The sequence below is a fragment of the Neolamprologus brichardi genome, chromosome 19 (assembly GCF_056152115.1).
Source record: "Neolamprologus brichardi isolate AB-2024 chromosome 19, ASM5615211v1, whole genome shotgun sequence".
In the NCBI taxonomy this organism is placed as follows: Eukaryota; Metazoa; Chordata; class Actinopteri; order Cichliformes; family Cichlidae; genus Neolamprologus; species Neolamprologus brichardi.
Genome location: NC_142122.1, coordinates 9444962 through 9466779, shown reverse-complemented (window position 1 = coordinate 9466779; position 21818 = coordinate 9444962). Strand labels below are relative to the sequence as shown.

The following is a 21818-nucleotide window of genomic DNA, read 5'->3' as shown; positions in this document are numbered from 1 at the left end:
TAGTTTCTAGAGGGGGGTTGGCTTCCTTCTGTGCCATTTTAGCCTAGTTTTTATTAGTTTCAGCTTTGCCATGTGAGTGATTAAATTTGGGAAAATTTTAACGGATATTTTCTAACTAGAGTACAGTTTTTTCTGAATCATATTTTTATATGTTTATACTGTGCTTATGTCACCGAAGGGCCCCACAGTGGTTTGTGCTCCTCTCTCCTCCTCCTTCAGATGGAAGGACTTCCCAGTAGTGGGACTGTACCCGCTGCAGCAGCACAGACGCTCCCTGTGGCTTCAGTTAGCTGGCTAACTGCGGCTAGCTAATCCAAAGCTGCGGGGAAAAATGTTGACTTTCCGCGCTTTGCTAACTGGCCGGTATGGTTGCAAAGTCGAAGGATTGAGTCATGACTTTACCCCACCGTGCTGTTGATGTTTTCCGAGCCTGGAGTTATGCTCTCACGAAAGAAAAGTAAGAACGAAGCGTCCAAACCAGCCGAGGTACACGGGAAGTATGTGAAGAAGGAAACGTCGCCGCTCCTGAGAAGTAAGCGCAACAAGTGGTTAGCTTGTCAGCTAGCCCCGAATAGCATCACTTAGCTCGCTCGCTAGTTAAAGTTAAACACTATTAAACCTTAGTTAGCTAGCATTAACAAATACTGTAAAACGACTCTGTGGGGACATTTATACTTACTCCACGATTGTAAAAAAACAGTTCAATGCTGTACAGTCTAACCAAACACAGCTACGATGATAGTTATTGTAGCTAAGTGCTACATGAGCGCCAGTTGTAGTGCAGTAGTTACAAGATAATGCTTACAGCTTTAAATTACTCAGCTAAAGGCATATTATACTAGTAGATTAGTTTAGTTAAAAGTATTTTTTAGTGTCTGTACTGACTTATGATTATTGTGATAGCTGCTGTTAAGCTGTTTCTATTAGAGTATCTATAGAAGTGTTATGAACGTTCACTCGACTGAAACTAGCAGTTTTTTGTAGAAATGTGGGTATTACTAAATTACCTTCTCGTGTAAATGTTTTATTCGAGAGTCAGTTAATATTATAATTCAGGTATGAAAAGTAAAAGTACGCGATTTGGCTCCTATTAGTAAAATATTCTGTTTTTATTATGATGTTTTATTTATTTATTTTCAAGCCATCAGGCATGAGCAGCTCCCAGATATTGCGTTGCCTTTTATTGACATTTGCTCTGCTGACCTGGTTGCAGATCTTATGCCCTCCTTCATCCGTCATGGACCCACTATACCGAGACGCACAGAGGTCCCTCTGCCAGAAATGGTGCCTTCTTCCTACCCTTTGGCACCCAGCCGGGAACCTGTGGTGTCCCGTAACAAGAGTGTCCTCCGTACCCATGTGCAGAAGACTCCTCACGAGGTGGCCCGCACAGAGAGCCACCGCTTGTCTGCACCTCCGTACCTGCCTCGCAGTCTGGGTGACATTTCGCATGAGTATGGAGGCTCATCACAGTCCTTCCTTACAGACGTGAGCCCCATGTCTGAGAATGGAGATGCCCGGTATTATTACCCCTCTGAACCTTATTATGAAAACCAGCAACATCAACAGCAGCAGCAGCGCCAGCCAAGGAGAGTACCAGACCGCTTTCCTGAAGACTATAGATACTACGAGCACAATGAGCACAACTTCCAAAGACATCCCCGACAACATACTCCCCCAGCTCCAAACAGACCCCCTTCAGGTAGATTTTACATTATTTTGGGAAGCTCCCTTTTAACACTGTTCATGTCTTTATTTATATATTTTAAGGGAGGTTTAGTGATAAAAGCAAGAAACATCTAGTTTCAGAAAGTTTATGACTGACATCCCATCAACAACTCTACAACTTTTTAAAATTTCCTCTTGGAGAACTCTTTTTTTTTTTTTTTTTTTTTTTTTTTTTTTTACTTCTTTCTTTGGTGTATGGCAAGATGTAGCAGTATCAGTGGCTGTACTAATGTATAATTTCTGTTTTGAGTATTATGGATGGTTGTCCAACCACACAGAGGCCACTCTGAAAGGAATGCAGGCCACTAGTTGTCAAATTGAAAAGAGCAATTTCATTTCAGTCTTTATTTTACTGCTCTGTGTTGTAAACATTACGATGATGTAAGTGTAATTACATTAAGATTGGGGGGGGGCACGGGAATGCTTCTTGTCCTCCTCTTACCATAAAGACACTCTTATTTTGTGGCTGGCTTGTCAGCGTCATGTATACAGTTCAGTATTATGTCAGGCCTGCCTATCACGTAGCCTTGTTTGGGGTAAAGTTAAACAAGCATTAGAGGCTCTGCATTTTTCACCTCTGTGTTTGCTGAAACTTTCTGCCAGCAAACTAGTAATTTGCACACTGCCCCCAGTCAAATGTCTCAGCCTCAAACTGCTCGCTAGCATGAATCATCCTTGTTACGTATGTGCTGATCTCCTTATACTTACATTTGACACACAGTGAGGTTTGAGACGCTGCAGCATGTTTGTGTATGAAGGTGCCACTATATGTTATTACAGCGTGGCTCTGTGATGTAGTTGGTCACACATTTGCTTTAAGCTGAAATTATGGTTCAGTGGGGGTGGCATGCTGGCCCATCTACCTGCAGAGACCGTCTGTTGTTGGACAGTGTCCAAAGTATGTTGTACAACCGGTCTGTGGGCTACTCTTGCTTGTCCTTTTGTTGGTCCATCAGGCAGCCGGGTAGAAGCACAAGCTATCACCCAAGCCCAGATAAGGAGGGTTGCATCACACAAGCATCTGTTGGAAAATCTCCGCCAAATCGGGTATGAAGGTTTTGTGTGGCAAACCCTTGGGAAATAAAAGAGTATATACTGTTTAAGTGGTGTCCTATACTATACTGAAGCCCCACACACCTGCCGTTTAAATCTCCTGTTCGCAAATGGCAGCCAGTTAAAAGAAAGAGGGGTTAGCTGTGGATGAAGTGAAGGGCTTTGTCAAGGCTTAACTCTTAATAGGGCACTCATTGAAATACTTGGAAATTCAAGTCAGGTTGTCCTGTTCTGTGACATGATTCTTTGACACAACAGCAGTTTCCCTCTTTCCATAAACAATCTGATCAGACAGCTGCAAAAAAGGGACAGAATGTTTTTGAGTCAATAAGTGTAGATTTACTGAAAACAAAAAATATTTACAAATAAATTGTAAATATCTACTAAGAAGTGAAAAATGGTATTATTTGTACTGATTGTACCACTTTTGTTCCTTATATGTAATTGAATCAAAGATAAATAAAAAACAAATAGTGAATTATTAAATCAATTTTAGTAGAAAAAAGACTCGCAGTAAAAATAAACAACTATATATGACTTTTAGGTATAATATAAAACTGAGGAAATCACATGTTTCATAATTAGAAATCCTACACAAAACAACACCTGTCTCAACATGTAGAACAATGTTGCAAACACATAATCTGAGCGTTTCGTTAATTTACCACTGTTTTGATGTTACGACCACAGGTGTAGGAGTAGGTAGGGGTGAAGGTTTGGAAGTTTGAAAAGCTCTGGGCCACTGCAGATTTATCAGATGTCACTTTCTGTCACATAGCTTGATCTTCCCTGATTGGTTGGGAGAAAGTTCCACACCTCACAGACAGTCATATGCTGTTCCTCACCTGATAAAAGGGGTTGATATGAGACAAATTAGGCTGATTTTGAACTCGTGCATATAGTTAATCATATGTTATTTTCTTGTGTGTGATGGATGTTTTCATAAATTATCATTCTCTCTCTCTCTCTCTCTCTCCCCCCCCCCATGTTTTCAGTGGTGTTTTCCCTAACTTGATGTTATCAGTCTACCCACTTTGTTTCTTTCAGCCCACCTCACTGTAATCTAAGAAATTCCTGTGATGTTTTGAGCTTTAGGTCTGCTGTGAGCATTTTTTTTCTGAAGGAAAGGGCAAACATGATGATCATGATGATGAGATGGGGGTGGTGTAGGAGGAGGAGTGCATTTCTGTGGAGCTCTCACACATTCCTTCCCTTCATTCAGCAGCTGGCAAAGAGCTCCACCTTTGTTGCTGTCACTCTAGCGTAGAATTTATCAGATTGTAGCCGCCATTTCGCTGAGATCCTTTAGCATTCCCCTGTATTTGGAATTCTTGGTTTCTGCAAGCTCATTTGGTTTGAGTCACGCTCATCCACATCCACACAGCTGTCGACTTGACATTCCTCGCTGACGTTATTCTCCAATAAAAGTACAGGACCCGCTGCATGAACCCTCTCTGCTGTCGGCTCTTACAGCCGTTTGTTCTCGCCCAGTGAAAGGCCCTGTGTGTATGGCTGGCCATGCAGAGCTCTCTGCCTTCCTGTCTAAAAGTATCAACAATCCCATTTCCTACCATTCATCACACAGTGTCACTTAGAATAAGATGGCTCTCTGTCACAACAATCACAGAGTCGAGCAATCTCAGTTTTAAAGTTTAAACTCTGTACTGTCCTCTGCTTTACATGACACTTTCCCACACAGGCAGTTTTTAAGAAATTTCTCCAAATATTTCTTCTTTCCCAGGGGCGCTGTTAGCCAGCAGCTGCTCCTCTGTATGATTGGTCAGACATCTCTGCCTCTCCCTTAGGGTTTCTAAAAAAGAAATGTTTGTTCTTCTCAGCCATAGGTCGAATACAGGCCAAGTCTCTGGGGAACCTGTCCAGTCTGACGGGGGAGGACCTCCCCCTTCCGGCCGGTTGGACCGTTGACTGGACCATCCGTGGCAGGAAGTACTACATCGACCACAACACTAACACTACACACTGGAGCCACCCTCTCGAGAGGGAGGGGCTCCCTCCAGGCTGGGAGAAGGTGGAGTCCGCTGAGTTTGGGGTCTACTATGTGGATCACATAAACAAGAGGGCACAATACCGTCATCCATGTGCTCCAAGGTATGAAGCGTTAAAAAACGCTGCTTTTAGTTCTTTAAGCAACTAAAGTTCTACTATTTCTTTACTTAGTAGAAAACTTACCTCATCACAATAGAGATGATGTTTCTTTGTATTCTAGCGTACCTCGCTACGATCAGCCCCCACCACTACCACCTCCCCTGGCCTATCAGCCACGTCCTGCAGAGAGGAACCAGCCAGTTCTCGTGCCAGCTAACCCATACCACACAGCCGAGATTCCAGACTGGCTGCAGGTGTATGCTCGTGCACCACTCAAGTGAGTCTAACTCAGTCTTACCTGACATTTGTCTAGTTAATAGTATTCTGGTCAGTCAATAATCAGTAAATGTACAAACAAAGGGAGGTACTAAAAGGAGGAATTTATGGAAGCCACTGGGGGGGGGGGAAATGCCACCCATAAGTCAAAATTCGGGGTTAGTATCTCAAAATTTCAACTTAATAATTCTAAGTTTTTTATTCTACTTTTTATTTAATCCTGGACATTTTTTTTTGATAGTAACCAAATAAGCGAGTTATTTTCAAGCTCTTACCAAAAGTGTAGAATCAATATTTTTTGGTAGTTTTGGTTTTGACCTTAATACTTACGGAAATGGAAAAGAATGATGTTTATCCTTAGGTACCTAAATATGTAATGTATTTATTGTATAGTGTTTTTTAATACCTCAAAAACATGTATGTTTATTTGTGGAAAACTGCGTTCCAAATCGGTGTTTATTTCAGAGTTTGTACATATTCAATAGAGATCCCCTGAAAAAAAAATCTTACCAAATAAAAGTATTTTTTGCACAAAGAAGTGACTGATAGATCTTCAAACCAGCCCAAAGGGTAACTTTAAAGGTACAGTGACTCTCCTCTCCTTTACATCAGGTACGACCACATCTTGAAGTGGGAGCTGTTCCAGCTGGCAGACCTGGACACGTACCAGGGAATGCTGAAGCTGCTCTTCATGAAGGAGCTCGAACACATCGTCAAGTCCTACGAGGCGTACCGGCAGGCGCTGCTGTCGGAGGTGGAGGCACGCAAACAGCGGCAACAGTGGTACGCCCAGCAGTCCAACAAGAACTTCATAGGGAACATGTGATGTGTGTGTGCGTGTGTGTGCAGCAGGGACTTCTCAGTGCCACACCTCTCTGAGGTTTCCTCAGTTTGGGAGCGGTCAGAGCTGCCTTTGAAATCATGATTGACTCTTAATTGCCTCTTTACCAAACACATCTGTGCCTTTGCTTGATCCAAATATATCAGCCAGGAGGTCGAGACACATATATGGCCAGGGTGGGGGCCATGTGACACTCCGTTTATGGATGACTGATAGAAACAACAACACAAAACACTAGAATGAAGAAATAATGTGTTGCATCATGGGAAACTGCTTGTGGTTCCATTGAAAGCCACTGACCTGGGAAAATTGCTGTTTGAATTCCTTTTTTAAAGACTGAGAAGCACAGAGTGTGAAAAATCATCTCTGGGTATTTGTTACAAAAGCATCCTGACATTGTGCCTTTAATAAAACAAAGTGCAGCAGTTTTACGTCTGCTCATATCATGTATACGCCAGCTACTCCGTCATTTTTTCCTGTGGGAGAAAGCGACAGGCAGCTTTTTCTAATTTGACTTCATGGCTTCTTTCCTTTGCTCTGTTACTGTCATAAACTGAAACCACACACAGAAAGTGTACATTGTTCCTTTTTTTTATGACATACTTTTAAGACAATCCACCAAAACCTTAACAGATATTTAATTTTAGATTTTTCTTTTTTGATTGATGAAGCATCAGATTTGATGCGGTGGTTTGAGCGTCTCTCGGCATTATTGTTCGTCAGGAAAATTCACGTTTTTGTGCATTTAATTAAACACAAATAAGCTACTGGAACTTTTTTTTAAAAAAGAAGTCACATTCATTTTGCCAAAAACTTTACTTTCCCTTTGTTTCAGTTTTTCATGTTTTATGTTTATGGCCGGACATCTTGCTTCACTGATATAACAGAAGTCCAGGTTCTTGGACACATATTCTACTGATCACTAATCAGCTTTTATCTCCTCTTAAGATACTCAGAAATGTTTTCTTACTTTTTTTTTGTCTACTGGAGACCAGTGATAATGTGTTATTCTCAGTATATAAAATGTTTAAGGAGTCCTGTGTATCAGAGGAACCTAAACATTTCTGAATGTCCTAATTGGGAGCAGTGGAATAGGTTTGTACAGAACATTGGGCTTCTCTTTGGGCCTCTATCACATCGCCTCAGAACAATGTCTACAGTTTGTTCATACCTGATTTTGTGAATTGCAATTACAGGACATAAGCAATAAAGTCTGCAGTGAAGAAAAAATACACGTATGGATGTACAGTTGTTGCCTCCTGCTGCTTGCCGGTCTTCCCACAGTGTTTTATAATGGCAGAGCCATTTAAAACACTGCCGGTACGCCTCGTAGGACTTGTATTTAAAACATTTCTGATTGTAAGAAAACTCAAGTCTAGATTTCATTAATTTGGTCCATCTTTATTAGGTCTTTTCTTTGCAACTGAATTTTTTTGCAATGCGTGTGCTGAAAACTAAGCAGAGTCAATTTGAAGGAGCTCACAAAAAAAGGTTGATTCATTTGACCTTTCAGTCCTCCCACCACATTGAGAGGTGATGCTTTAGGAATGAAAGAAAAGCTCTGTCTCACAGATGAGATATTCCAACACAGTGTAAACAAATACTGTTCTTCTGACTTCTTAATGGACACAACACCCAAAAACATAGTCATGAAATAGAAAGGGATTTCAGAACATCACGAATCTTAAACTGGTCTTGGATGGTTCTTTGTGTGAAGGCCTCGCTGATGTTGATTATAGATTGTGGAAGACTCTAGAAGCCACTCTGCTGCAGTGCCTTTAAATTTTCAACCCTTGAGGTCGAACCTCACTATAAACTTGCTAAATATGCATGACAGTGTTCCTGTACGGTTGGTGAGCAGATCTAAATGGGAGGGGGGAAGAAAAAGAAAAAAGACATAGAAAAGTTTTGCTGCAGCTTTGTATGTGATGCAGACATTTTACAGCGCAGTGACTCGAGGAGTTAAAACAGTGACCGCAGTTGTACAAATATACAGTAACAGTCTACTAAGCCGAAGTATTCAAACACCAAAAAAGAGCCATCACCGATACAAGCCTTTTGTTTAAAAATGCAAGCTGTTGTGGAAACACGAAAAGCCTCTTTCACCATGCAGCAGTTTTGCACAGATGATTCGGTTTAAGTGTGAGAAGATGATGAAAGAGATGTGGAATGAGGCTCCGTTTCCAAAGCAGGCCTGTCGCCACGCCTAATAGCATCTAGCTTTGATTCCCCCGGTGGCCACAGAATAGCTACATTCCTCGGATTTGCTCGAACATTCAGTGAAACACACAACAATGGCTTCGGCAGCCCCCCCCCCCCCCCCCCCCCCCCCCTAACTACATCACAATGGAAACCCAACCTTGCTCTTTCCTCCCAAACCTCAAAAGCAAACGCACATATAACGATCACTAGGATGATGCATGATTACAAAACTGCAAGCAGACTATAAAGTGAGATAATGTCGGCTATGTTATGTAAACGTTTGTCTCTCCCACCAGTGCCGTAGCACACAGATACACCAAGCCCTAAAACTAACTCGTGTGCCATGGAGTGTCTGCATGTAGCCAGGCTGCAGCAGGTGAGAAATCTTTTTTTTTTTTTTCTCTTTTTTTTACATGTTATGGCACAATACCAGTTAGTCACAACCATTCAGCTATTTTTTTTATAAAGTATACCTGCTTTTAGAGCTTAAAGATGACAGACATTAACCACTTACCATGCTGATGATGTTTGTAACGCCTCATTATTTAATATACAGTACATATTTTGTCTTTCAAACATTGCAGGTCATAGATATTGTTCCTTATAAACAACACTAAAACTTCAAAGAACAGAACAATTGTCACAAACGGGGGTTTCACAGATTTGAATATACTTTAAAAATCATTGTCAGTGACGAATGATGGAGAAAAAGAAAAAAAAAACACTTGATGAGAAATAAACAGCAGTCTCCTCCAGCAGAGTGCCCGCGGTATTTGTACAGGTGTTTGCTTCACGAACTAAAGGTGAAAGACCATGACACATTGCATCCTATGCTTAGAAGCAGCCACCCACTGAGGAGATGCTCTCGGCATATGCATGAACATTAAACAGTCCGTTATAAGGGTTAAAGAAGTGAACGACCAGTAGTGGCTTGCTGCGGCAGCCAGTACCAGAGTTAAAGAGTGCCTGATGGGTGAGGGCATTCATCTGCCTTCCTCCTCCTCCGCTTCCTCCCTCGGTCCATTACGAGGAAATCTCTGACATGTTCTGTCTTTGAACTAATCAGTCCCTCTTCTTGTCCTGCTCCTCAGCCACCTCCTCCACCTGATGCCCGGGGAAGGCGTGGTGATACAGGTGCCTATGATTGGCTGCTACATTATACAGCTTGTAGAGAGCCTATGGAGAGAACATGGAGCTGGTTAGTTATTTATCTTATGGATTACTTTTGCAGGAAACACCGGAGTTACATTTTCACACATAAACAAGATCACGACAACAAAGTCCATTCATTCATTTACCCATCATGCATGAACATGCTTATAGTATTAGAAAGCTGGTAAAGCTTATATTTCTAATATAAGCTGGTAAAGCTAAAGCTATGCACACATATTTTGTACAATAATCAGTGTATATCAAGTGGTTTATCACTGCATCTGTATACTTTTAGAAACAGAAACCGGGAGCTGGGATTTGGGTTTCTTTTTTAATCTAGTCATATGCATTGGAAGCATTTCAATACTGATGTTTTTTTTTTACCTGAAAACAAGTTATTCTTATATAACTTATTCACTCTGTTTGCTCTCTTTATTTCCACACTGCTGAAACATGCACAGCAGGCTTCCAGTGGCTACTTTTATCAGTTTTCTTCATTCATATTTGATTTGAAACACTAAATCGACTGCTTCATAAATGTTACATCTGCTGATTCTGACAACAAAAAATGGAAAGAGAAAGTAAGCTCCCTGAGAGCTGTTGTAAACCAGCTTGATTTAAGCCTGATTTAATAAGCTTAAAATGGGAAATCAGGGAGCACTCAGTTGATGTCTATACACAGCCCACTGTTTACATATAAAATTTAAACTTTAGGTCATTTTTCTGGACAATCCGAGTATATTTTCTGCACAAAATATGAAAACAAACTCAATTTGAATTTGATTAACACGTCATTCACAATCATTCACAACTAAAAAGACTATAGAAGGTTAAAGATATGTAATATAATCTGCTTTAAAGTCAAATGCCATGGATTTATGAGTCTCGGCTTTTTCAGTCCTGGGCACATTTTGTTTCAGAAGTTTAGACCAGGAAGGGAAGCAGTCTGTTTGGAAAAAGCTTTGTTTGCATCGGGCCAACGGCATTAAAAACTGCCCTATTACCATGAAAAAAGGCCTTTCATCAAAGTGCTGATCGGCCTAATAATAACTAATATTCATAGAGTAATATAACAATACAAATTTTGATCCAAGAGGGAAATCATCTGAAATCTTAATTTGAAAATATCTTCAGCAACTGTTTAAACTATGTATAGACGAGCCCAATATGATTTCAACCATCAAAGCTGAAAGCAACCTGTTCATCAACAGTATCGAATCTCTTAGAGTGGAGAGGAGAGCAGAGGCCGTGATATCTGCTAAACTGAGATGGTTTACTGTAACAGAAAAATCAGGTGTTCATACTATTCATCATAACAGTTAAATAAAGTCATTAAAAATTAAGACAGAGAATTTTTAATTCATAAAGCAGCCTTAAGGTGTGAATTGAGGTGTCTTCATTCAGGGAACATAAGACTGCACAAGAGGAAATTTAACTGTAGCTCAGAGAATTTGAGCAGAACTTGAGTTTGATGACAATAATCTCATAGAAATGCATCAGTAGCAATGTGTTCTTGTTAATACTTCTAATTGATTTGCTCTACTTACCTCGTTTGTGCTCCCCTGCAGAGGCGTTAAAAGAAACAAACATACAGTGTGAGCACATGTAGTGAACATGTAACACAAACAGCACATACAGATTCTTCGTTAACAGTGCACAATTGTTGCTCTTAGGCTTGTATGGATTTGCTGCTGCCACTAATAAAGGAGGTTTTTGCCCCCTAGTGGTTTAAAGACACTCTTTCATTTCTAACAGATGTGGATGGATACTGTGTATTGTATTTGTCTTTAATGGCTAATTTTAAAGCGAAAAAGCCATATTCTCATATTAAAATAAAGTAAATGTGTACAGATAAAAGAAAAGGTAATGATTAATAATTATTAATTATTTTTACCAGTGACTCTGGTTTCATATGTTTTTCCTCAGTCTTCATCCTTTGTAACAGGACAGCTAGAGCAGCTAGAGCTCCAACCATGTGTTTTATTGCTAATAGCAAATCTCATATCTTTTGTGCTGCTGTTAAAGGCTAAAGATGTGAACGTTTCCCTTCTAAACCATGAGGTAATTTAATGACACACATCAGTGAAGTTGATTCAAAACACACTTTAACTAAAATACAGCAAAAGTTCAAACTGTTCTGATAAAGTGGGGATATTGCGTGACCTTTAAAGTGTCTGCTTATTTTTATTTGTTCCCCTAGTCTGCTGATATACTGCAGTTCACAGGAAAGGAGCTGATATGCGTTATTATTTTAGTTTGTTAAAAATTTCTATGCTTATTCGGATGAAATTGCTCTTTAGTGTTTGTTTACAGTATAGCTTCAGATCCAGATGTCCAGCAGCCGCCTGTATTCAGTTTGAATATTGCTATAAACTGCTATGGATCCATTTATGTCTTTTATTTACTGTGACATTTAAATTCACCCAAAATGATAAAGCTGTAGCTTCTGCTTTCCCACATTCCTTGATGAAGATTTCACATAATTAAGCAGTATGTTGTCCCATTTGCTCTTATAATAATTATTATAAGATTATATTTTGGTCACTTTCTAGTTTCTGGACGGACTACAAATCTATTCTCTACTCGTAAAAGTGGGGTACATGCTGCTCTCTGCTGCGTCTGCATAATAAAGGGAGGGTTTGTACTGTATGTGTTTGATGATTTGGTGGATTGCCTCAATCTGATTAAGAGACTGACATAATTTTGTGCATGTTTTTCATCTTATCTGCTTTGCCACAAATGGTTCATTAAATTCTTTAATGACAGAGTCTTGTCTCGGGTTTGATAACTAAAGGCTCCACCCTAAAACGGGTGGAATATATATTAAAATCTTTGATTATTCACTCTGAAATATTCTTAGACACTACAATAGGTCTGATTAGTTTGCTTTTGAGGGGTAACATTGTGATGTTTATCCAGTTGAATTGAGGTTTGCAAATGTGAAAAGGGTTGATTACATCTGGAAACATCATATTCCATTAACATTACAGGACACTGTGAGGACATTCTGTTTGGGAGTCGAGCCCCCATAAAAGTTTGAATCTAGAATCGTCCCTAAACTAATCAAACTGCAAGAGATACCAGACCTGATAACAGTATAAGTGCTCAAAACCTGAATGCATGTGATGATTTTCACTCACCTGACATCTTTTAAATTCAATACCAAACAAATCGTTCTCCTTTTTTCTTACTTTTATAAGTTGTACAAAATCTAAGCAGCCACCATTACCATCTAACTACTGATAAGTTAGACCGGTTATTCTTTTTATTTACCTGGTCCCACAGCGCACCAGCAACCTGGTCAATGACGGCACCGAGTTCTCGGTATTCCCCAGAGTACCGGATGTAAGCCCAGGTGCACAGAGTGATCAGTGCCAGGCCGAGGATCATGTTGCACAAGCTGGCAATGATGTCCACGCCCACAAAGCCTGTGATACCCGCGGCTACGTACATGACAAAGATGACCACGAACAGTGTGGCCGGCGTGCGGGCTGCGTGGAAAATGTTCTTGGAGTCATTGTGTTTGATGTACTGGACGAACACCTCGTCGATCTCTCCCTCCAGCTGCTGCAGGTAGCGGCGGCTGAACTCTTCACCTCCCATCTTCTTCACACCCTTAAACACCTGCAGCGCCTCCTCTCTGATGACGCCATGTCGGGCTTGCAGCTCACTGGGGGCGAGGAAAGGCCGATCACCTCCACAGACCTGTGAGAAGTGACAGCAGTGAGCCGGGGAAGTCACTTGGTAGCTACTGGACATTCACTTACAAATCTGTTTTCACCTACCTCCTCCATTTTCTTGTTGTACAGATCTTTTGCAGCTGCAACAGCTGCTAAATTATTTGCCTCAGCTGTGGCCTGAGGGGAAGCAAATGGAAATATCATGTAAGGATCAATGTCAGCAACCAGAAATTAACAGTATGGATAAGCTTACAGCAGTGATCAGAGGTTTACGTCCACTCATCATTGATTTTCATGGTTATTTGGGGTTTTTAAGGATTTCTTTGAACTCTTCTTATATTATTATTAGATTCAGGCTCAAATATATACATACATCTAAGCTCATATTTTGTAGTATTTTTAGTAGCCATCAACAACCTTCTGGCATAATTATGGCTGGATATTTGACCACAGCCCTGGCTTTTAAGCATAGTCAACAAATTTTCACTAAGGTTGAGGCTTTGGGAAGGCCATTTCATAACTTTTGATGTGTGTTTGGGAACATTGTCTCATAAGTTTCTTCTAGCTGTTGATCTGAGACGAAGTTGAAGAATTTGGAGATAATCCTTCTCCTTTATTCCATCCACTTTGTGCAATGTACCAGTACCACTGGCAGCAAAACAGAGCATGATGCTAGCACCACCATGCTGAACAGCTTGTATAGTGTTCTTAAGTTTAAAGGCTTGAGCCTCGGTGGTTCCTGCGTTGTTCCTGAAAATCCTAATCAAGTTCCTCTCATGTAGGGGCAAGTTTGGATTTTCTTCCAGACCTTAGCAAAGTGGTGACACATTTGTTTGAACTGATTATCTTGGAACCTGCAGTTGTTTAGAAATGGCTTCCTAACTGATCTAACTCTACATTTCTACTTCTTGGATCTTCATTGAGTTCCTTGGAGTTTCCCATTGTTCTGAGTATTGATCAATCCAATGACTGCTGTCAAACAAATCTTTTTTATGCAGCAAAGACAAACTACCAGTTGCTGTCAATCATGATCACTGCTGAAAAGTTAACAGACTTTGGCTGTCACAGTTTAAAATACTGCGAGATCAATTACAAGACTAAAGTAACTGTAAATATATATTTCAACATGCATGTATACTTTTGACTCTCTGTGGAGTAGAGAAAATCCAAAAATTACAGTAATTAAATTTAAAATTGTGCACTTGATTTTTGTTATTTAAAGTCATTAAGGATATATGCCATCCAATCATCCTATCCTAAAAGAAACAAACAGTTCAAAGAAACCATTATAATCTATAGAATTACCATTAAAATAATGTCCAGATGAGTGTATGTAAACCTCTGACCATAGGTGTATCTTGAGTGCAAAGCTTTATTGTATGTTAGCAAAATAATCATTAAAAATATACCTGTAGCATTGACTTTGGATGTGGCAGCTCCTCGCCTTGGTAAATTTTGATGTAAGCCTAAAAATACAAAAAAATAATACAAATGAAAAAGTTCATTTGTTACATTTCATCAGTCATATGTGGAAATATGGCCCTTTAAATAAAGAAAGGACAGAGTCTGGTTGCACCACGGTGCTTTGTTCTGACCTTGAAATACTCCAGCAGGCCTCTGCACGTGATTTTGCTGCCGTTGATCTCCTTCACATCGATGTTGCGAGGACTGAGGAGCCAGGGGACCAAGACCGTCAGGTTGTTTATAAACTCACCATCAATCTCTAGACAGAGAGGACAAGTGTGTACAGCATGGCAAAGTCACTCACTGACAGCAGAAGTCTTCTTTGGGACAAAATGCAAGACCCAAAAAAACCTGCCCAGCAAGGCCTCGACGAGCATTAGAAAAACCTCCAGAGCCCTCATATCTCAATCTGAGCATTTTCAGGATATATCTAAACATGTCTGATCTGTAGAGGCCCCACCAGCAACTTTTAAGATCTAATATCCTGATCGTAGATATCGCAGGACAGACCGAGAGGTTCCATGTCATGATTGAAGTGAGGGAACTAAACAATATTAGGTGTTCAAAACTAGAAGTACATTTGCAGAGTGCATCCTCCACCAAGGCTAATGTCCAATGCTGATGCAGTATTTCAAATTTTATGGGGTCTTCTTTTGCCCGAGCGTCACCTCCTCACCAAGTTCCAAGAAATTTGGCTGCGAAGTTTTTCCCTAGCCTTTCACAAACAATACTATTCCTGAATTAAAGGTGGATGTGGTGTAAGTGAGCAATGAAGAAAATGTACCTTTGATTCTCCCATCAAAGTGTGGATTGGTGGCCACTTTGAGGCCAGGGTGAGGCATCAGGAAGCAGGAGATGTTGGTGAAGCAGGAGTGGATGTGTTTCCGCACATTCTGCAGCTCTTCATGCTGGTTCTCTGAGATCTGCACCGCAAACACGAAGACAACAAGTTTAAGATGTGCTTTGGTTAAGCTAGTCTCAGCAGCAGTAAGCAACCACATCACTGCAAAGGCTGCACAGGAAGCTGATGTGACAGGACTGAAAGTGGTGTGACCTTCTATCTCAGTAACATCTGTGATGTCTGACCTTAAGTCTCTTCTCGAGGAATTTCATGCCGCCTTCCTGTCCATAGGGAAACTCATATGGAAAACTCCAGTCTCGAACCAGGAAAATCATGGACTAGAAAGGAAATTATAATTCTTGTGTTATAAAGTCGGCTCACTCACTCAAATAATTTTGAGACATAAAAATGTGTTAATAGAAATACTAAAGATATTTCTATTAAATAGAAAATACCTGGAATGGTTTCAGGAAAGTCTCCTCCATAGCTAGTCTTCCATACTCAGTGAAAAGCTGAAATAAAGTAACAATATTGTAACAAGTAATTTGAAGAACTAATGTGTGAGGATAATAATTCTGATATTAATATATAAACAAGTCGAAGGAGTTGTAGTACTGTGCAAAAGTCTTGAACCACACCCAATTTATTTATATTTTGCTAGGAAAAAATGGAAAAAGCTCCAGTTATTGAAACATGTGAAACCATATATGAAAATACAGTGTATAAGGCATAAACAAAGCTCCTCTTTGGATTGTGACCACCTTTTCTTATGTCTTGTTTCAAGATAATCCCACACTGCTTCAATAATATTGAGGTGGGGAAACCAATCCACAACTTGCAGTGTTTCATTGTATTTTTTTCTTTCCAGGTATGCTTTTGCTGCATTGACAGTGTGTTTGTGTTTGATACTTTTCATTGTTAAAAAATAATCTGAAAGAAGAGTATGGTAGACAGAGGAAGATGTGGCAAACCTAAAGGGACAAGCTAAAAGAAGAAGTCATGTTCAAAATTAAGACCTGCTGCCACTGATTTTCAGTCCAGTTCTACACCAGTCCTTTCACTCGGTTTCCTTTCCTTATAAATGGCTTCAGCAGCCTCCCTTCCACTGAGACCATTTCTGATAAGGCTTTAGTAAACAGTAGATGTACCAACTGAAGGGTCAGATGCATCTGTATAGTCCAGTGTCAGGTCTTTGCTGGGTTCTTTTTTTCTGGTTTCTTAAGTTCATGACTTTCAGATACTGTTCACGTGCTGTAGATGGTTTATCTTTTTTTGTCCCCCACTTGTTCAGTGTCCTCAAATTTTTAAGGACATACAGCACACCATGCTGAGATATGACATGCTCATACTTGAGCTATGTGCTCTTTTTATGCTTAAATGATTCATAGGTCAGTGTTAAGTGGTTTATCGAACAAAACAAAAAAACATTCCTGTGAAAACGGTCAGACACAACAACTAGACTGAAAATGAGTAAAAAGCAGCCAAAGTCCAAAAAGAAGAAAAAACTTTAAAAGACTGTCAGAAAGCCTGGAGAACTATTGATCAAGACCACTTTAAAATATATAAGAAGGTCTGGTGAAACAAAAGGAGGGGGGTAGCTGAGGACTTTAGTGCAGGACTGTATTTTCCTGTAATAACTGAAAGGCAATTTTACCTGCAGGTGCTGAAGGTCGTCCTCTTGCACATTCTGTGAGATGTTGTAAACCTGAAAGAGGCCATTGAGTTAGAGAGTTATTTTCTTTAAACATGTACAACTTGAAGAATGTGGTAAATCTGTCCAGGTTAAATTATTGACCAAATAGTCCATTAGGCATTAAGGAACAAACGGGACTAGCAGGCATAATATGTAACACCTGTGTCTTAGTTTGGTGTGTTAGCATGGAAACCTTTGTTATAAAGTCTGAGCTTGTTACAAACAGAGGAACTATTTTATTTCCAAAACAAGCATGCAGCTAATTAACATTAGATCTCTGCCGAAAGAGGAAACAGGGTAGGGACAGATGGGCCATTTCTTCTGAACAATGATGCAGTTGGCAGGTGTGCTTGAGTAGAAAGAATCATCACTAAGATAGTCCATCCCAAACAAACTTTAAAGTACATGCATGCATTTTTACAAATACTTAGTCTTTTCTAAAGCTAAGCTGGATCAGGTGACTGAAGGTCACTGCACCTGCATGGAGCTTATCATGGTGCTCAAGGCGAACACAGTGGCTGAATCCCTCAGCGTCGACTGGCTGTCAAATGTGCCTTGCGTGTCCATTAGCAGCACAGCGACCTGTGTAAGAAGACAGATGAACGCATTCACCTTTGCTGCAGGAGTCAGTATGTTCGCCGTGGATGTGCTGTACTGAGGAAAGTGAGTTTTAATACAGCGTGTGGAGTGTTTACACTCCAGAGAATAGAAAGTGCCTAAAGCAACCATTCATGTTCAGCAGCTCGTTTTGAATGAAACTAAAAAGAACGACCAACCTTTGATGCAAAATGTTAGAAACATTTGGTTGATGCAGGTATAAAAAATGTCCTAAACCACAAAAGACTCCTTTCAAGTTATCCAACCAAAGCTGCAGCTACGACTGTGAAGGTGAGAAGCTTTAAGACGACCTGTTGCCAGGCTCATTGAGAATATAAAGGTGTCACTGTAGAGGTTAAACAAGTATATACATCCATTCACTTACCGCTTATCCTTTTCAGGGTCGCAGGGGGTGCTGGAGCCTATCCCAGCTGTCATAGGGCGAGAGGCGGGGTACAACCATTCACACTCACCTCGTGGCAATTTGGATTATCCAATTAACCTATCCCCACAAGCTGCATGTCTTTGGGCGGTGGGAGGAAGCCGGAGTAAACGCAAAACACGGGGAGAACATGCAAACTCCACACAGAAAGATCCCGGCCTGATGGTGGAATTGAACTCAGGACCTTCTTGCTGTGCGGCAACAGTGCTAACCACCGTGCCACCGTGCTGCCCACAAGTATATGTGTGATATTTAATTAAGCACTCAATTGCACTTTAGCCTACTCGTCCATTGTGGGATGAAATAGAGTCTCACCTTTCTTCCGTCTGGTTTGTCCACCAGAAAGACCTCGCTCCAGATCTGGATCCCGGTGGTCTCCCTCTCTGAGCCGCCCCTCCAGGAGAAGCCAGTCAGAGGTTCTTCTGGATTGCCGAGCCAGTTTTCAGACGCCTGAGCACCGACAGATCACATGTTAGGCTAACAGGTCATTTTACCCTCAGTGGCTTTAAAATATTGCTCTCTTTTTTAAAAATTTGATCTGCTGCTTGAAAAAAAAGAAGGTATAAATAAGATAAAGGAAGGTAAAGAAATCCATAGCCATTTTAATCCAAGATTACTGTACATAAGCAGGTTGGTGCATGCATGTAGTAATATAATATCATAAATATTCTTCTTTTTTGCCAGTTCCTTTGTTATATTTCAATTTTTTATGTGCTACATCAACTCACAAGCTAAATCGGGAACTTTTCCACCAGCACGACTGAGCCGATTCACGCACACAGACTGTATGATCTATACCACGCAGACTGCAGTAATGCTTTTGCAGAGACTTACATGGTTGTACATGTAACGCAGCATAAAGTCCATGAGGAAAGACTTGCCCTTCCGGAAAGCCCCGGCCACGGAGATGGCCACCACCTCACGATCTCTGACCTCCTCAGACAGCAGGATGCGGCTCAGCGCCGACTCATCCAGCTCAAAGGTGTGGTCATCTTTGACCAGCAGCACTTGGATGGGCCGAGCTCGTCCGTCTGGCTCCTCCTCCTCCGAGCTCCAATCATAGACATTTTTATCACTGAGGGACCCTGGAAGAGAAGATAGTCGTGGGAAATCATAAAACCTGAAGCAAGAAAACAGCATTAACATTACAGTCAAACACAGAGATGAAGGCAAAATGTTTTATTTAAAGAATTTATTGTGTCAATGAAACACCAACTAAAATGTTGTTGTGTGAGTGACTGAACAGCGAGAACTTCTTCACAGTGATGATAAGCGCACTTAGCACTCCATTAAGTGAGGAAACAGGAAAGTTAAGTCCATTACTCCTTCCTGTTTCAGCTCCAGATCAATAGCATGGCCTGCAAGCTTGTTAATAATATTCCTAATGAATCAGGCCACACTCTTTTTATCCAATGAGATCATGTGCATTCAGAGGTTTTTTCCGTACTTTTCCATGCAATGACTCAGTGTCTTTCCAGTCTCTGCTGTCTCATGTACAGTGTAAGGGCTAAATGGGCTTCCTGCAATGATTGGAGGCTTTCCGAGCTCCCAAATTCCCCACACTGTAATATTTGTTTACTGAAGACGAAAGAAAGTCCAAACACACACCACTAATTCCAGTCACTGCAGCTGTGGTGCTAATTTTGAGCTTTTAATGCAAATCAAAGCATGGATACAACTCTTTAAAAAAGCAGCAGTGACAGATTAAGGAGTAGCAGACAAAATTTTAAGGATGTGCTAAATGATTAATAAAGGGTGCCAAGAATGCGCAGTGAATAATTCAGGAAGGAATCATCCAAGGTTTCGTCTCAGGCTTGAAGGGGACTATCGGGGTGGATTCACATCTCTTGCAATGGCCTCTTCAGCCAGGCCTGGCATCATGAACCTGCCTGGTTAACCTGATCGTGTTCCTCTGCTGCTGCTGTTGCCCTTAAAACAGCCGAAGACGTCAGAAGCGGTCTGCTTAAAGTGGGTCAGCCCAGATAAACTCTCTGATGACAAACAGCAGCATTTCACCCTTTCCCCCCTCACTCCTAATGCAGTCATTCAGCCCCTTCCTTCCCCTTGCAGGCCTGAATTTATAGTTAACACAGAGCATAGCGTGATGTCAGTGACAATCACCAACAGTGATGATGGTATTAACGGTCAGGGTGCAGATGGTGGTCCTGAGGATGATGAGAGGCTATCTTCTGATGCAATATTACATAATTGTATGCCAGATGCACCACGTACAATCACGAGAAGCTCACTGTGATAAACAAAATACATCAGAAGCTGGTTTTCAGGCCTCTTAGGGAGGTCCAGAGAGCACTAACAGACATTTCCCTACGCGCTCATCACTGAATAAAAATATAATGTCTTAGAAATACAGGTCTGTGCTTGCTTATGCCTGATTAGACAATATTCCTGCAGAGACTCACAAAAACACGTATTTCTCACGATAAATGGCGTCATGCATTGCTGCATTCAAATAAATAAACACTGGTCATGATACGGTCAAAACGAAACCAAGCCTTTCATCATGGAGTCTAAGATAAACATCTTACTGGCTTACACCCTCTCCTCCTCGGCAGGGAGGATAAAAAACGGTTTGTGCCGTCAAGAAAAGCAATGAAATATGAAATACTGTACGTACACTCACCCCAGCTGTCTCTTTCTGGACGGTGTTTCGCCATAATACTGTCCTTATATCCCTTTGATTGTGGGTTACTGAGCGACCCTAGTCGGTAGTCATGAGTGTATATCGTGGGCTGGGAGAATGCCCTGGCTCCACCAAAACGATGCTCGTCTCGCAGGAGGATGATGGAGCTTTTATCCTCAATGCGATGCAGCCATGCTGTATCTCGCTAGGGGGCGCAGTTCTAAAGCAGCAGCTTGAGGCATGGGACGACAGCTGCAGTTCAGCTTATATTGCAATGTCTACAGAAAAGAATGATTAACGATTATGTGCTTGAAAGTGCGACCAGAAACGCATTTCTTTGTCGCTGCCTTCACGTGAAATTTTAGCTTCTACCGGCAGGTGGCGGTAATTACACAGAGGTTGAAAGGTATGCCCCCTTCATGTGCGCTCTTGTAAAAATGTAAATTCCAAATGGGTAAAGCAGTAGTCAGTATGTTGTTAAAATACTACATTCAATAAATAAATAAATACAAATTCCCCTCTTTATTGAACGGTTACTGTACGTTGAACTGAACTGTATGAAAAGAAAACATCAGCTCATTAAAACAATTACCCATATCATATTCTAACACATGGATAAATATTATTGCCTTAAAATAAACCACTTTCATGTTGGGTAATAAAGGCAATTACAGATATCTGGTTTTAGACCTATTGATATCAGATAATTCTTTCACTTAAATTGTATTTTAAAAAAAAAGAAAAAGAAGAATAACTTAAAATATTACTATAATCATACATCAAAAAATTCAGACCTTTTTCCACCAACCCTTTGAAAAATAAAGATATTCTCTTATTTAGAATATTTTTAATATTCCTGATTGTATTTTGTGGCATGAAATTATGCTTGTAAAGCATTTTCAAATACAGTAATACCTGCAAATGATAACTTTAAGGGGTCATAATTACATCTCAACAGAAATTTTATTCATCCAACTTTTTTTTGAAAAGATATGCTGAGATACTAAACAATAACTACATCAAAAACGCGCCCATAAATCAACATTTGGTTTGAATAGATAATAAAGAAAAGGTACTATTTTAAAAATGAGACGTCTAGATA

At 40.6% G+C, this 21818-nt stretch overlaps 2 protein-coding genes across 3 annotated transcripts; one reads left to right on the top strand and one right to left on the bottom strand.

The window, feature by feature from the left end:
- The first annotated feature begins 234 nt into the window (after nt 1-234).
- sav1 (salvador family WW domain containing protein 1) lies at nt 235-7234 on the top strand. The gene is made up of 5 exons (XM_006798648.3): nt 235-532; nt 1214-1702; nt 4620-4890; nt 5009-5164; nt 5776-7234. Exons 1-5 carry the CDS (start codon nt 418-420, stop codon nt 5987-5989), a joined length of 1245 nt encoding a protein of 414 aa, XP_006798711.1. The 5' UTR covers nt 235-417; the 3' UTR covers nt 5990-7234.
- Nucleotides 7235-7384: 150 nt separating this feature from the next.
- atl1 (atlastin GTPase 1) lies at nt 7385-20978 on the bottom strand. Of its 2 annotated transcripts, none has more exons than XM_006798646.3 (14): nt 20711-20978; nt 18910-19160; nt 18391-18525; nt 17514-17618; nt 16998-17048; nt 15799-15855; nt 15589-15681; nt 15287-15425; nt 14634-14761; nt 14448-14504; nt 13144-13215; nt 12632-13063; nt 10906-10920; nt 7385-9382 (listed from the first exon to the last, which is right to left on the bottom strand). In XM_006798646.3, the coding sequence occupies exons 1-14, from the start codon at nt 20748-20750 to the stop codon at nt 9269-9271; spliced, it is 1689 nt and encodes a 562-aa protein (XP_006798709.2). In that variant the 5' UTR covers nt 20751-20978; the 3' UTR covers nt 7385-9268. The 2 variants fall into 2 exon arrangements, with proteins under 2 accessions (XP_006798709.2, XP_006798710.2); XM_006798647.3 differs by having other exon boundaries at nt 20717-20977.
- Nucleotides 20979-21818: the final 840 nt, after the last annotated feature.

Coding starts and splice junctions, on each gene's coding strand:
- atl1 (XM_006798646.3), bottom strand. CDS start 20,750: ATGGCGAAACACCGTCCAGAAAGAGACAGCTGGGGTGAGT. Junction 17,619..18,390: donor ACAAACCAGACGGAAGAAAG/GTGAGACTCTAT, acceptor CTTCTTACACAG/GTCGCTGTGCTGCTAATGGA. Junction 15,856..16,997: donor ACGACCTTCAGCACCTGCAG/GTAAAATTGCCT, acceptor ACTTTATTTCAG/CTTTTCACTGAGTATGGAAG.
- sav1 (XM_006798648.3), top strand. CDS start 418: ATGTTTTCCGAGCCTGGAGTTATGCTCTCACGAAAGAAAAGTAAGAAC. Junction 533..1,213: donor AACGTCGCCGCTCCTGAGAA/GTAAGCGCAACA, acceptor ACCTGGTTGCAG/ATCTTATGCCCTCCTTCATC. Junction 4,891..5,008: donor CGTCATCCATGTGCTCCAAG/GTATGAAGCGTT, acceptor TTTGTATTCTAG/CGTACCTCGCTACGATCAGC.